At 43.3% G+C, this 16060-nt stretch overlaps 1 protein-coding gene across 2 annotated transcripts in view; it reads left to right on the forward strand.

The window, feature by feature from the left end:
- The window catches only part of LOC309813318 (uncharacterized protein), a 172148-nt gene that overhangs the window by 49440 nt on the left and 106648 nt on the right, over positions 1-16060 (forward strand). The window contains exons 2-3 of one of the 2 annotated variants that reach the window (XM_082638085.1): positions 7480-7566; positions 8247-8796. In XM_082638085.1, coding sequence (XP_082494211.1) covers positions 8632-8796 — 165 coding nt within the window. In that variant the 5' untranslated portion in view covers positions 7480-7566; positions 8247-8631. The remainder of the gene's footprint in view (positions 1-7479; positions 7567-8246; positions 8797-16060) is intronic. The other variant, XM_082638086.1, reaches the window with a different exon arrangement.

The following is a 16060-nucleotide window of genomic DNA, read 5'->3' on the forward strand; positions in this document are numbered from 1 at the left end:
CTGGGGTAATACCATGTAAGGCTGTTGCTCCATTGTCAGATTAATTGGGATGCACGACCTGCCTTTTGCAGTAGAGCCTGCACACAGCTTTATAGCAGCCGGACCATGATTTAAGGCTACTGCTGGACTCATTTATCTTCGAGATTTTTCCTACTGCCCTTGCCATTCCGTTAGGTACAATTTACAAGTGAATTACAGCATACAAGTAGCTTAAGGCAATTTCTACCTGCTAAAAAAGCAGTGTGTTTTTTTAAAACCAAAATGCAGGCGAGAGCTCTCCCACCATTCTTCTTTTGATGCCGAAACTAACCCAAGCAATAAGGACTGTGAAGGTTTTCACCTCTTTTTGCATTGGGACGGTCACGCCAAGAATCACCTGCCTTCTTAGCAAGCAGGACAGAAATAGTTAAGTCCCGAAGGCTGTGAGTTAAAAACTCTGCCTGAGAGACACGCAATGTGAGGTGTCCCTGCCAGGTGTGGGGTAGCACTGCCAGGTGTGGACGGAGAAAGGCTGCCCTCCTGCAACTCCGCTTCACAGTCAAGGTCGTCTGACTGGTGCCACCTTAGAAACTGGCCCGGTTCTGTAGAGGACATTGAACGATCACACCCTGCAAGTCAGCTGACTGCTGTGTCATCGCTGCTGCTTTCTGCATCATCGCACTGCCCCAGCCCTGGTTCCTGCCGTTTCCTCATCACAAAGCATACAACTAGGCAAAAAGCGACAGTTTGAAAGTGTGCTTTTCCTGCTGCTACCTAGCATTTCTTCCGTGAGGAGTATTTACCTTTGTTTAGCCAGGAGCAGAGAAGCAGTCTGAATGCCCACAATGGCTTCACACTTGGCAGCGTGCATTTCCAGCAGAGCAGGTACTGCTTGGAGCCTGGTGGCCAGACTGCCCCTGGTGGAGCGCGGCTGGGTCCCCAGCACGTGTGGGAATAGTGTGCGGGCTTCTCACGCCGCGCCGCTCTACCTGCAGGAATAAACCCTAGGACAAAGGAGATGCTGATGCCGCTTGCCTGGCTGGGGCCTGGGCAGGCAGACTCCACCGAACTGATGCTGTGTGACTCTCCCAGCTCCCAGTTCGGGCTGGTCACGGGGGCTGGCGCAGATCCCCGCTTCTCAGTTAGAACACAGTTTAAAGGAGAAACCAGACTCACTGACCTAAATCCATCCCAGTCCTCTCTGGATGCGGGGACAGCTGTCGACTAGCAGTGACACAGCCAGCCATCAAGTGGAGAATCGTTGCGACTGCAGTCTGGGTGCAGGTGGAGCCTGGGAGATTGACAGTTTAATTGCGGTCCTCTGATGGCTTCTTCTTATTTTCCTAAATAATTGTGCTCGCTAAGTGTACAGTTGCCTGGATTAGTCTGCCTTCCACACAGTCTTCGTCTGCGCTGGTTGGAAATCAGGGTGCCAGGCAAGACTGTTTAGTGCTGGCTCCTTCCTGCGTGATGTTATTCAACTAGGATGGGTCACACTGACAACAAAGAAGGAAGCAGAAAGCATCACTTCATCTTCTCTTGTGATGTTAGCGGAACATAACTGCTCTTCTTCGCAGTGATGCCCTCCTCTGTGTGTGTGTGGCGTGTGTTTGTGTGTGTGTTTTAATTCATCTAATCGAAGAGCCTAACAGATATCATCATGGATGTGTGCCTTTTTAAAAAATGATTTGGAAAAAAAGGCAGCCTGTGGAGACAGCGATTTGAGACGGCTGCACATTTAGGTTATTGCCAGTTTGAAATACTTTGGTTTGTGAAGCCGAGCCCTAAGAGACAAGCTGGGTAACTGAGAAGGAGATCGTAGATAAAGAAATAAAAATGACAAGCGTAATGGAGGCTCTGTGGAAGGACTGTCAGAGCATCAGTTCCTGGATGGCAATTTCGCCAGGCTGAGATTGAATAATTCATAGATTGAAATTACCCTGCTTTCACCTTTCCATTTAAACCGGCATGATCTGAATCTCTAATAAATTTTCAAGATAAAGTAAAATGCCAGTTTGAATCTGAAGAGCTTTTAAAACCAGATGCTGCATCCCTGAATCTTTCGGTATCTTTCACAATTATCCTGTGAGAACTGCACTTCATCACGAAGCACCATTACCAGTGAAAATTACTGTGATTACAATAGCAACCGTAGAATACCGTCAAATGATCTCTAATTTACCTAATTTGCTAAGACTGTGTGCTTTTAACGCCCATTGTGTGTCACCCTGCCGGGCACCCTGGATCTCTCTTGCACCGAAACAAAAGTGAGGCAGCGTGTGTGATACCTTAACTCCCAAAGCAAAGAACATTCTCCTAGGTTACAACGTCTCTTTCGTTGGGTTTGCATTTGTGTGTGTGTGTGTGTGTATGTGTCTCCATTGCCTATACCCCAAATGTCCATTTGGGGAATTGGTGAGCGTGTTGTATATTTGGGGTTGATTCTTGGATACAGGAGAGCACAGACTTCTTAATTTATACACCCTTTTAATTTTAATGTATACAAGCATGTGTTTACCAGAAGGGAGGGAAGATTCTGTTCTAGGAGGAGTTTAAAAATGCAGCCAAGATGAAGTGTTCATCTTTGTTTCTTGTTTGAAACCCCTTTCTGCTTTCAGGTTAGAGAGCCTTGCAGGGAATTATAATCCTGGTGTGATGTGTTTAAAACAAAAACAAAAACGTTTCAGATTGAGAAGAAGCTCAAGAGACATCCAGTAATAACTCTGTGCAGCTCTTATTGAGAGCATGTGTGCCTGAGTGGGTATAGGAAGCTTTGGTCCTAGACTTTGGTTGGTTTGTGTCTGCTCGCTCTCCAAGTAGAAGTCTCACCCAAATAAGTGCTGCAGGTTTTGTCTCAGGGGTCACTGTGCCACCTGAGAGAGTGGCATGGTTTTTCAAGCCTCCGTGGAGAACAGACTGTAATCATTTGATAGGCACAGGCACTTGTGGAATTTCACCCTCAGTAGCAGACAGTATGTGGGCTTCTGCTAGTCAAGTGATTTAAGTTTGACTCTCTAGGTAGGGTTTCGAGGAATGACAATCCCTGCGGAGGAAGGTGGGGTTGAAACACACCTGTCTAATATTGCGAGTTGTTTGCTGAAGACCCTGAGCGCTGGTATATTTCTGAACCCATTATCCCAGCTTTACCTCTTCCTGCACCCCTGCAAACACCTTTGGCCGAAGGAGGTAAGTTGTATTTCTGATCATTTCTATAGCCGATGATGTTCCTTGTTGTCTGGTTTCAGTGGGTATATGTTTTTTATGTTATACTTTCTTTCCACTTATTGTTATTCTCACTAACCTTGGGATAATAAACAACTTTTTTTCCTGTGTTTTTTCTAAATACAAATGAAACATGGTATTTTAAAAAAGTGATTTAAACACAGTTTTTTCCCCCTTTGTCTGAATACATACAAAGTTTTAAGGCTTTCCAAAGGAAAGGGGGCAACAGTTTTACATTGTAAATAATTTGTTTAAAAATAGCAGCAATTCACTAGAGGTCAATTCTGTTACCATATTGTTTTGTGAGATAGCTCAGATTTCTAATACTGAACCTATTATTCTTATCTTTTGAGGAAGAAGCTTGGCTCTTATGGACAAAGGGCTTTTCAGAAACCCACACTGCCTAGGTGCCAAAGTGTTTTCTTTTGTAGCGGGGCGGTGTGTGTGGGGGGAACAGAGTCTTGATATTCTGCACAAGGTTTTAAATTCCTGGCATTTTAAAGCTCTCCAATAGTCAAAATTGGAGCAGGGTAATTAATCATTGATTGAGCAAACTGGTTTACAAGTCTGATATTTAAGTAGTAACAGGTATCCTAAAATTCTCTAAGAATAATTGGAAATCAGATTTTTTGTTACTTTTTTGGGAATGAGAAACTAATTGTATTCACTTGATAAAATAGCAAATTTGAAACTGATAGTTTTCTGATTCAAGTATTTGCACTTCATATTCTTGGGAAATGAGAGGTTTGTTTTATTTTGTTAGGATGCAAGTGCCACTACCGCTATCAGGTGTTAGTGCTTGATAGATATTGATGATATTGAAATTGCCTTGTTTTGCCACAAAAAAGAAAAGATTCAACATTTAGAGCTGCTAACTTAAAATTCTTGAACTCCAGTATTTCTCTAAAATTAAATTTTCTTTTCAAGCTATATTTAAGTCACTGAACGTAAATGATCATGGTATTATAAAATAAGTTCTTTAGATAATTTCTAATCCATTGTTGACAACTTTTTTCACTATGGATATGTCTTACTTATAATGCTCTAGATAAGCATAACAGTTGAAAAGGACTACCAGGATAACTTTACAATTGCAAGTAATTTGAAAAAATTAAAGAATCAGCTGTAAAGTAGGGATTAATTTGGGTGAATCTCAGATACTGTCATGGCTTAACACTACTTTGTACCTTTTTTTTTTTTTTTCTGATGAGCGTGAGAAAGATAGGTAAAAAGTTATCCCCTCCCTCCTAACTCCTAACCCCCAATCACCACAGAGCATCAGCTACAGTTAGCAGGAGTGATTTAAAATGTAAACACCAGAACCACGCTCATAGCATCCACAAGAATGCCTCGTATTTTAAGATAGGATGTGCAAACTTTATCACTTAATAATTGCAGACTTTTCTGCAATACAAATACTTTGGTGAACAGATGCGTTTCACATATAGTCAAATAGAATATTCCTAGTTGATATGAGATTTCTCTAATTAACATATACTACAAGGACAATGGCAGGGTATAGTTTTCCCTAAGTTTTAGGAGTGTAGTAATGAGACATGCTTTTACCAAGTACCAATATTTGTGCTATCCTAGGCTGCCAAAGAGAAAAAGGCAGGTGAGACAAAAGAAACAGGTGAAGATCAAAGAAAAGCACTCACATTATTCAGTGAGGCTTTTTACCAAAAAATACCATGATCAAAAAGATTGAAAATCTCCTGTCTGTGTACTGTGTCTGTGCACTGTCTTTTTAAAGAGCCTCTTCTCTCTAGTAAGAGAATCTTTCCAACATTTTACTATGAAAAATTTCAAACATACAGAAAAGCTGAAAAGTTGTAAACACCCAGATACCAACCCTCTAGACTCTGTAAATACCATTTTCCTGTACTGGCTTCATCACAAGTATATCCAACTATCTACCCTTCTGTTTATCCATCAATCCATCTTATTGTTTTGATGCATTTCAAAGTAAGTTGCAGGCATCAGTATACTTTACCCCTAAGGAGATACCTGCTGAAGTGTTTAACTAGAATTCAACATTTGTTTATAGTGCTTTCCTAAGTAAAATTTATATATGATGAATGTAGAATTTTGAAAACAACGTACTGTTTTTTCTTATGTGGCATTAATTATTTCTTTAACGTGATGAGTGACTGCCTGCAAACCCTTACGATCCGATGTTTTAAAGGTACAAATCCCCCATTAATGGTGGAGCGAAAGAAGCCCTTCCCAATCTCAATCCCCATTGCCCAGGTGAGCCTTCATCCGCTGAGCCCAAGGACCACTAACTCCGCATCAGTATTGGGATGGAGGAGGTTTCAGGGCATACATAATTAATTCCCAAGGTCTATCCCCATTCTTGGACCAGCTTTCCCTTCTTTTATCTGCAGGTCCTTGAAAAGTAACCCCTTTGCCTCTTGAACAATCCCCAGCTGTTCTTTTACTTGGATTCTTCTCTGCCTCTTCCCTTTCCTCCCCTACTTTTCCCAACTGGTTTTTCCCTTTTCCACTTCTTTCTGACTCCTAATTTTTTTTCCCAGAACAAAAAACCAAATCTCTTCATTTTTCAAGTCATTCTTCTGCATGCAATTTCAGGGAAATGATTATGGGAAGCAAAGGTAGGGAGTTAAAGAATCACAAAAACGCTTAAAGGGATTGGTCATTTATGTTATAAAACCATAAATGAGTTAAGGATTGCCCTCTCAAGGCCTCTTCATGAATCCATATCTTGAAAACAGTCTCGTGGGTGAGATTTATCCAATCCTCTCTTAACTGAACCCTAGACCAAGCTTCTTTATAATCTGTACTGGTGTAGTCCCTAAGAATAAGGACATTCTCTCTGCTTCCCAAATCTGCTAAGTTTCATAGACTCAGCTTCTGGTCACCAGCTCTGGTCCATAACATTTCCATCAGTAGCAGGACAAGGCCTGCCTCTTAAATTATGCTTGGCCCTGATCCTCCAGGATGAGGAAATTCTCAAATCTTTGGTCCATGTACCCATGGCACTTTCTAGGTGGCTTCTCCATCGGGCCATCTTTCTTCATTCAGTTCAGCATGCCTAAAGCTTTCATTAGATATTAGATAAAAAGATCATTAGATCGTTGTGGCTGGGTCTGTCTTTGGCTGGATTGCCACCAATTCGCCTGTTTTTATGAAGTACTAGTTGGTTATAACAGACCAGTTAAAAGTTTAGGTTTTGTAATTAGACAAACCTGGATTGTAATCTGTATTGCCACTTAACTAGCAACATTACTCTAAGCCAAGTTACTCAACCATTTTGAGCTTCACTTCTTCAAAGGGTTGCTGTGAATATTAAATTACATTTATATAACATATACATATTATCTATATATAAATAATATAAATTATAATTGAGTTATATATTTATGAATTTTTATTTATATTATAATTATATATTATTTATATATAAATGAAATGTATATATTATATAATATATAATTATATGACATTTTATTAAGTATATATACTGTATTTAGCACAATGCTTGGCACCCACTTGGTACTCAGTATATATTAATGTCCTTATCATCATCACCACCATCACCACCATCATCATCATATCAACCAAAGGTGCCATCCTCCTAGAACTCAACTGGCCCTCCATCAATCTGGGTTTTCTAATACAGCGGTCCCTAACCTTTTTGGCACCAGGGACTGGTTTCGTGGAAGACAGTTTTTCCACAGACTGGGGTGGGGGAGGATGGTTTCTGGATGGTTCAAGCACATAACATTTATCGTGCACTTTATTTCTATTAGTATTACATTGTAATATATAATGAAATAATTATACAAAGCAATTGATTTATTTTGGTCTCTGTGCAGTCAGACCTCTTTGCTAAGGATAATCTGTATTTGCAGCCGTTCCCCAGCGCTGGCATCGCTGCCTCAGCTCCACCTCAGATCACCAGGCATCAGATTCTCATGAGGACCACGCAACCTAGATCCCTCGCATGCGCAGTTCACAGTAGGGCTCGCGCTCCTATGAGAATCTAATGCCGCCTCTGATCTGACAGGAGGCGGAGCTCAGGCGGTAATGCGAGTGATGGGAAGCGGCTGTAAATACAGATGAAGCTTCTCGCTTGCCCGCCCCTCACCTCCTGATGTGCGGCCCGGTTCCTAACAGGCAACAGACTGGTACTGGTCCGTGGCCTGGGGGTTGGGGACCCCTGCTCTAATAGATCCTAGCAGACTGCCCTCTCTCACCATGTCCAAATTTGCTTATTTTAATGGACCTCACATTAAATTTCCCCCTTTTTTTAAGGTCTAAGAAGGCCCCTCCCCCCAGCTTTCAGTTTGGTGTGGAGCAGAAACAACCAGTAGAACTCACTGAATGATCAAGCTCTTCCAGGTGAGGGTTTTCCTCAGCTGTTCCCCGTGAGACTGCCCTCATGCTTTCAGAATTCTACATTACAAAGTCAAATTGTGGAATATGTGCGAGCATAGGTTTAATTTAATGTTAACAAAACGGGGAGACACAGGGTCTTTCCGTCTAGGAGGGTCAAAGGTAGAATTGTGGAAGATTAATTTCCTACCGCATCATTGCAAAACATAGCAGATGACTGAGGACATACCAGAGAAACACAGCCTTTAGGCTCAGCAAGAGGGGCCTCTGCCCTGGGCGCCATGCTTTTGAGAGCTGCACTTCAGAGCGCCCTGCTCTGCCCCTCCGCTGCCAGGCCCTGGCACAGCACTCCCCACAGGGCGAAGGCAGTGCGTCCAGGGGACTCGCCCATCCAGAGCCTGCGCGTCCCCTGCTCCTAGAGCGTGCTTCCTGGAATCCTGAATTCCTGCACAGGCATCTCTGTGTAAACATCCTGGGCTGAGGATGAAGGATGCTGCCAGTGTATGTACTCCTAGGCCTGAGAGGTGGGCAGGGGAGGCTGTTGGGGGGCAGCCTCAGGCTGTAACCGAGCAGGACCCTGTGGGGCCTTCCCGGGAGAGACCCCTCCCCCATATCCTCTGCTGAAGCTCCCCTCTCAAGTGCCCAGATAACAGTATCTGATGCACGTTTCCTGAATTGTTTTACAGATGAGAAAACCCCCACCAAATGGAAGACATTAACTGCTTGATGACCATGAGCACGTAGCCCCCACGCCTACGGGACTTAAGGATTGATCACGTTAACCCCTGTGACACCTGTTACCTCACCATCAACCAATCAGAGAATTGCGCACGAGCTGATCACGGACCCTGGGACGCCCCTCCCTCACCTGGCCTTTAAAACTACTTTGCTGAAACCCAAGGAGGAGTTGAGTGCTTTGAGCACTAGCTGTCCTGACTGCTTGCTTGGTGCCCTGCAGTAAACGCTGCACGTTCCTTCACCACAACCGGGTGTCAGTAACTTGGCTTTACTGCGCGTGGGCTAGAGGACCCAAGTTTGGTTGGGTACCAAGGTGGGCTGGAGTGTCCACACATGTGGGAGACGCCTTTCCTAACGCAAGAAAGCACTGGGAGTGAGCAGAGGCGCTGGTCAGGCCGGAGGCTGCTGCCCGTACCGCCGCCACTTTCTGGCATGGAAACCCGGAGCAGGGAAGAGCCCCACGTTCCGTTCTGGCCTTGGGAAGGAGGATTTGTCAAGGTAAGAGAGTAGAATTTATTTTCTTTAACAACATGTTGGCTTTATTTGTACCTTTCAAGTATTTAGAGATGGTGTGGAGGCCTCTGTCTGTACTCTTGCCCAGACCCTGCTCATGGTGGTCAAGCCTGAAGCTGAGCTCGCTTTTGGAGGCTCAGTCCCCCCAAAACCTGGTTGGTTGGCCGTTATTGTGTTTGTGGACAAGTCAGTCTTTACTGTGAGTACAAAGGGAAAAAGGCTGTTTGCTCACTCACATTGCTCACTTATTCTCTAATTGAGGTTTTTAATCCCAAAGTTTTTGAAAGTTAGTAAATTCAGAAAGTATCAAAGTTCCATTTTGTATTTATGTATAGAACATTCTGTGGGTAAAAAAAAAAAATGTGAAAATGATTCTATCTCTCTACTGACATATTAAAGAGGTAAACTGGTTTTTTGTACTTGACCTAGCCAGAAAGCCAGCAACTAACTGAATTAGATAGGGGGCTGGTCAGGATTGGTACATTAGAGGCCAAAGTCGCCATTTTATTGAGCTACTTAAAGACATGATCTCTCTTTCACTGCAATGACTACGATATTCAGTACTGAAGAGGTGAGTTGAAAACAGAGAAGTTAAAAAATTAACACCTGGCAGTAGGAGAGTCCCTGTTTCATAAAATAAATCCTAGAGTATATATGATTTTTTAAAAAAATTCGATTTCCAAAAGAAAATTCAGGGGTCAAAAAGATTTGGGAAGCATGGAGAGGGAATATGCCCAGGGCTGTGGGTGTTTTACACACAGTAAATGATAGACGTGTTAAATGTCATTTAGTCCAGCATAAAACACAGGGGCTAACGTAGCTGAGTCTGGAGCCCGTCAGCTGGGATTTGAATCCTGATTTTGTTGCTTTACCATCTGTGTGAAGTTTGAGTTTTTTTTTTTTTTTTTTTTTTTTTCTGTACGTGGGCCTCTCACTGCTGTGGCCTCTCCCGTTGCGGAGCACAGGCTCCGGACACACAGGCTCCGCGGCCATGGCTCGCGGGCCCAGCCGCTCCGCGGCATGTGGGATCTTCCGGGATCGGGGCACGAACCCGTGTCCCCTGCATCGGCAGGCGGACTCTCAACCACTGCGCCACCAGGGAAGCCCAAGTTTGAGTTTTTAACCCCTCTGGTTTTCAGTTTCCTCATACGTAAAGTAGGGATAATAGTGCCCTCCTTGGGCTTCCCTGGTGGCGTGGTGGTTAAGAATCCACCTGCCAATGCAGGGGGCACGGGTTCGAGCCCTGGTCCGGGAAGATCCCACATGCCACAGAGCAATTAAGCCCATGAGCCACTGAGTGGCTCAACTACTGAGCCCGCATGCCTAGAGCCTGTGCTCTGCCACAAGAGAAGCCACCGCAATGAGAAGCCCGCACACCGCAACAAAGAGTAGCCCCTGCTGACCACAACTAGAGAAAGCCCGCACACAGCAACGAAGACATCGTGCAGCCAAAAATAAATAAAATAAATAAATTTTTAAAAAAGTGCCCTCCTTGGAAGGTAGGAACGAGTATTAACTTAGTTAATATTCACAAAGCTCTTAGGAGAGTGCTGGCACACAGATGCTATAGAAGCATTTGTTAAATAACAGAGTAAAAATGGAAGATGAAGAAATTCAAGTCAAGAGAAGTTATTAACTTGTTCCCCATCACACAGTGAATTAATAAAAGATCCACCATCCAACACAGATATTCAAATATCAGGCCTGATTCTGAGAGTGGCACATTGCCAAAGAGCTGATTTTGGCCAAAATAAAAATATCTATTTGTGTCACTTGTTAGATGTCTAAAGGAGAAGGAAAAGGAACTTTAAAAAAAATACTGTAGTACATTATTCTGATATATTTTTAAAGTTTTTGTCCCACCCTTTCTGTATTTAAGCGTTGTTTTTTACATTGTTATTCCCTTTTTAAGTTAACTCTTATTCCTAGCCCATAATCTACCAAGAGAGCTTACTACCGCACTCCAGTGCATTAAGTACTCCAGAAAAAGGGCCGTTGCCACACACACATACACATCCCATCGTTGTACGGTGCGGTGAGTCTCGTTACAAAAATAATGCAAATATATGAAAGGAATTGGGAAAATGCACAGAAGTGTAAGAAGCAAAATGAACCTCAACAATAATCCCACTATTCTTAAGACAAGCATTGATTGTCTGTATGATACAATTGTTTGTGTGTAAATAAATTATAAAGATTGGACTTAGGGCTTCCCTGGTGGCGCAGTGGTTAAGAGTCCGCCTGCCGATGCAGGGGACACGGGTTTGTGCCCCGGTCCGGGAGGATCCCACATGCCACGGAGTGGCTGGGCCCATGAGCCATGGCCGCTGAGCCTGTGCATCCGGAGCCTGTGCTCTGCAACGGGAGAGGCCACAATGGTGAGAGGCCTGCGTACTGCAAAAAAAAAAAAAAAAAAAAAAAAAAAAAAATTGGACTTAAATTGCATATCCTGCTTTGTAACCTGCTTTTAAAAAATGAGTATATCAAGAACAGAGCCCTTTAATTGCTGTATATTATTCCAATATACAATCCTTTTAGTGGGACATTTAAATTTTTCCAGATTTCTACTATTATAGATGTAATTGGAAACATTAAAAGTTTAACGTGGCAGAATACATTCAGAAGCAGCCAAGGTCTTTCTTCCCTCCTCTTCCCAAGGACCCGTGTAGGCCTTTGAGTCGTGGTTATCTGTACTTTCCTTGGTCCCTAGGGGCAAGTCAGTAGGCCCTTGTGTTTTCAAAAGTGTGTGTTCAGGGCGGTGAGTCAACTGGGAGTCCTACATAGGAAAGCGCTGGAGGCTTTGAAAGTCTAGAGTCAAGAGGGAAAAGAGCCAGACCGGAAGCAGAAGGTGGACTCTTCCAAGATTCGGAATGAGGGGTGGGTTCCTCAGGAGGCTGTGGTGGCATCAAGCTGGTGGTGGCATCCTGGAGGTGCAGAACTTTGAATGGGGGACTGTGGGATTGCCTGGGGACTACTCTACATTCCTGTGGCTGAGGTGGGTCCAGAGGGTCGTGGTGTCATTAGCAGAGGCTCTGGCCATGATAAAATGCATGCAAGCCTAGAGAGTAAAACTCCTTGGAACTACCATCCCTCAATTCTTCAACTGCTTAAGCCCAAGGATTCTCCACAACCCCAGGGGCTGCAAGAGGAAAACTAGAACTCGGAAAATAATTGAGCATCCCACCAACTCTAGCTGGTGGTGATATACTAGCCTTAATATTGTTTGGAAAGATGATATGGTACCCAAGTCTCAGGGGTACACTTCTTGTATGCCTGATGATCTGCTTAGTATAAATTCCTAGAAATGAAATTACTAAAAAAAAAAAAAAGGGTCCAGTTGAAGGCTTTTTGTATATCCTGTGTCTTATAAGTTTCTGTATTTTTCAAGTCCACTGATTCTTCTATTTATCTCTCACAAAGGATTGTTAGGGAAAGGGGAAAAGCAAAATTAGTCAAGCTAATTGATCATTAAGTATAAATTTCCATGTATAATCTTCCTCATCTCAGAAGACTTCAATTACTGGATTACTTTATTGATAAGCCCAAGTGATAGTTAATCATTAAGTATTTAAGCAAACAACATAAATTCCCACATGAGCAAGTGACATGCACTTTATCAGTTATGCAGACTGTCAAGAAATTATCTAAAAAACCCAACTCCTTGGTAGCCTTGCCAGTTGTATGACCTTGAGCAAGTTACTTAACTTCTCTGAGCTTCCATTTCCTCTTCTCTAAGCAATGGGTAATAAAAGGACTGACTTCTTGGGGTGATTGGGAGAATTAAAAGCGGTGATACATGAGATACACTAGAGGAGTACCTGGCACCTGGTGAGCACTCTATGAAGGTCATCATCAGAGCACGCAGCATGCCCTCCAAGGCGGACCTCCTTCCTGAGTCCCCAGTGTCCCCTCTCCTGCTCCCCTCACCTCAGGCGCCAGCTCTACTGAAATGCTTGCTATACTCTAACTGTGCCCTGCTCTCATTTTTCTTGCCTACAATTGCACATGCTGCTTTTCCACCTGGAATGACCTTGACTCCCTTCTTTTCCTAGTGAATTCTCTTATCATCCTTCAAGATTTAGCTCCTGTGTTATCCCTCTCCCTGCAAAGCCTTTCAGCCTGAGCTGGGCACCCCTCTGCTGTCCACTTATGAGATGTGGCAGAGTGTATTTTCATTGCTTGTTTACGCTGCTGTACCCCACCCCCAGGTACGCTCCCCAAGGTCAGGGAACATGCTAGATTTTCTATTGTATCTCCAGGGCCCAGCCCAGTGTGGCCCATCATAAATCCTCATGTGCTGAATGACTGCATTTGTCACAAGATCACCAGGGGAAGAACGGGACCATTTATATTTGTAGTGTTTTCGAGCATTTCCACAAACATCTCATTTGATTTCTATGGACCAAACAAGCAGGGATAATTCCCACTCTTATAGATATGGAAACGGAGACTCAGGGAAGTTAAAGCTCTTACCCAAGGAGCCCTAGCCTGCAAGAACCGAAGCCCAGTGCCTCTTCTCCTGGCCAGTTTTTGTTTTGTTTTTGCATTACACAGCTCCATCTTTCTAGAGCAGTCTCTATAAGACACTGTGTGTGCTTTCGACTAAGGGCTGATCTCTCCAAGGAGGAGTTAAAAGAAGGTTAGAAACAGCAACGTAAATCCTGGAGACAGGTGAGCTGGTTGGAAAACTGGAGTAGCTGATGAAGGAACGGAAGACAGAAGAGGCGGGGTTTTTTTTGTTTTCTCTCTCTTTATTGGAGTATAATTGCTTTACAATGTTGTGTTAGTTTCTGCTGTATAACAAAGTGGATCAGCCATATGTGTACTTATACCCCATATCTCCTCCCTCTTGCATCTCCCTCCCACCCTCCCTATCCCACCCCTCTAGTGGGTCACAAAGCACCGAGCTGATCTCCCTGTGCTATGCGGCTGCTTCCCACTAGCTATCTATTTTACACTTGGTAGTGTATATATGTCCATGCCACTCTCTCACTTCGTCCCAGCTTCCCCTTCCCGCTTCATGTCTTCAAGTCCATCCTCTACACCTGTGTCTTTATTCCTGCCCTGCCACTAGGTTCATCAGTACTGTTTTTTTTTTTTAGGTCCCATATATGTACGTTAGCACATGGTGTTTGTTTTTCTCTTTCTGACTTACTTCACTCTGTATGGCAGGCTCTAAGTTCATCCACCTTGTTACAAATAACTCAATTTCCTTCCTTTTTATGGCCGAGTAATATTCCATTGTATATATGTTCCACATCTTCTTTATCCATTCATCTGCCGACAGGAAGACCCAGGTTTTGTGGAGGTGCTTTGGGAAGGTGGGAGAATGGACCCCAGGGTGATGTGCCCACCTCTGAGTTTGAAAAGTGGATCAGAATACTTACCATCCACTTTTCCAGAGGGCTTTAGGCCAACACAAATCATTTTGATTCTCTTTCCTTCTTGAGGCCTCAGGACATTTTAAAACCTGCCTCTGTGATTCTCGCCCATGGGCACATGGAGCTGATTCGAGGTCCATCAACCAAATGGAAGTCAGCTGCCTGCTTTCCTTTGCTATACTCTGAACCTTCCATTCAGAAGCTGTAATTGATACCCCACTAATTATCTTTCTTGGTTTTTAGAAGATTGGTGAGGCAGGCAGGATCCACTCTTGACCATGGTTGCATTTATGTTCGAGAAGAACGAATGCTCTTCAGAATTTCATGCCCCAGATACCAGTAACAAAGGAGCTGTGATGGACTACGTTTAATTTCATTATCCCTCCTTGGAGGCTGATAATTAAATGATGCTTTATTAGAAGTGTTGTAGAGTTAAGCTGATGTGCTCTTCCATGCTGCCTTTAATTTTCAGTCCCTTCTGCTTTGTGAGTTAGGATAATGGCCATTCTTTATATATTACTTTCCAATTTTCAAACCACTCTCATCTATGTTATCTCATTTGTTTCTTATGACCCTGAACTTGGAGCATAGAGAACTGAAACAACTTAAAGTCATCTAGATGGTGAGCAAGCAGATCAGAAACTCAGCTCCTGACTGCAGACTCGGGTTCTCTGCTCACCTCTCTGAGGATATTCTGACCAGGATTCACCTGATGCCCAGTCTAAGGCTAGCCTGCCAGGACAATTCCCGGAAGCATGAATTAGCATTCCATACAACTTCAAGGCTTCTGAAATCAAATTCTGAAGATGAGTGGTTGGGGAGGAAAGGACTGGGTGAAAACTTTCAGACCCGATTCAAAGGCAGAGTCCCCCTTTCCATTCTCATACCATGAACGTTAACTCTTTGGGCAGAATAATTGTAAATGTTCAGGAATTGTAGTCTCAGAAAAGATTTCATGCATTTCTGATGATGGGCCTTTTATGATAAGGCCAGTTGTTAGCAGGAAGGCAGCAAGATACTGGGTGAAAAGCATGGAATAGGGAGTGAAACAGACTTGCCTTTCAAGCCAGCTTTGCCATGGACTGGCTGTGTGACCTTGAGAAGTTATTTACTCTCTCTGGGCCCTTAGTTTCTTAATTTTTACAATGTAAATAATAACTACCTCGTAATGTTGTGAGGGTTCCCAGTAGCATGTCCCTCCAACACTTAGAACACCAGTTCATTAGTAGATGCTTGACAAAAAATCTGTTGAATTGGATGAAATGAATTTGAGATACATATGGTGCACCTATGTGGAGTCTGGAGCCTGGTGAAAACAACAAGGGCTTTCAGCTATCAAAGCTCTACAGAAGCACCAGAAGCGAATATGTTACCTTAAATTAATGTAGCAATGGCATAAAAATAAATGTGTATGAAAGAGATGATTTGTTTGGTTATCATGAAATCAATCCCAACTCTCATTCTGGTCATTTAAGAGACTGGAGGGGAAGAAAGTGCTTTTATGTTTTATTTTTTTTTTAACATCTTTATTGGAGTATAATTGCTTTACAATGTTGTGTTAGTTTCTGCTGTATAACAAAGTGAATCAGCTGTATGTATACAGCTGACAAAGGATTAATCTCCAAAATGTACAAGCAGCTCACGCAGCTCAATATCAGAAAGTGTCTTTTAGATCATCTTGAAACATGGTTAAGAAAAGGGACTTTGCCCCAGTCTTCCTCATGCCTTCCGGCTGACAAGTATAGACTAGCTGGAATCTTCAGTGGGTTTATGAACTTCAGGCCACTGGTACACCAAAATTGCACCATATTTGCAAATCTTGTGTAAGTTCACAACGGGGCATTGTCTTCTCTGCTCCAGGGTATGAG

Source organism: Mesoplodon mirus, assembly GCF_964341445.2.
Source record: "Mesoplodon mirus genome assembly, chromosome: 12".
Classification (NCBI taxonomy): domain Eukaryota; kingdom Metazoa; phylum Chordata; class Mammalia; order Artiodactyla; family Ziphiidae; genus Mesoplodon; species Mesoplodon mirus.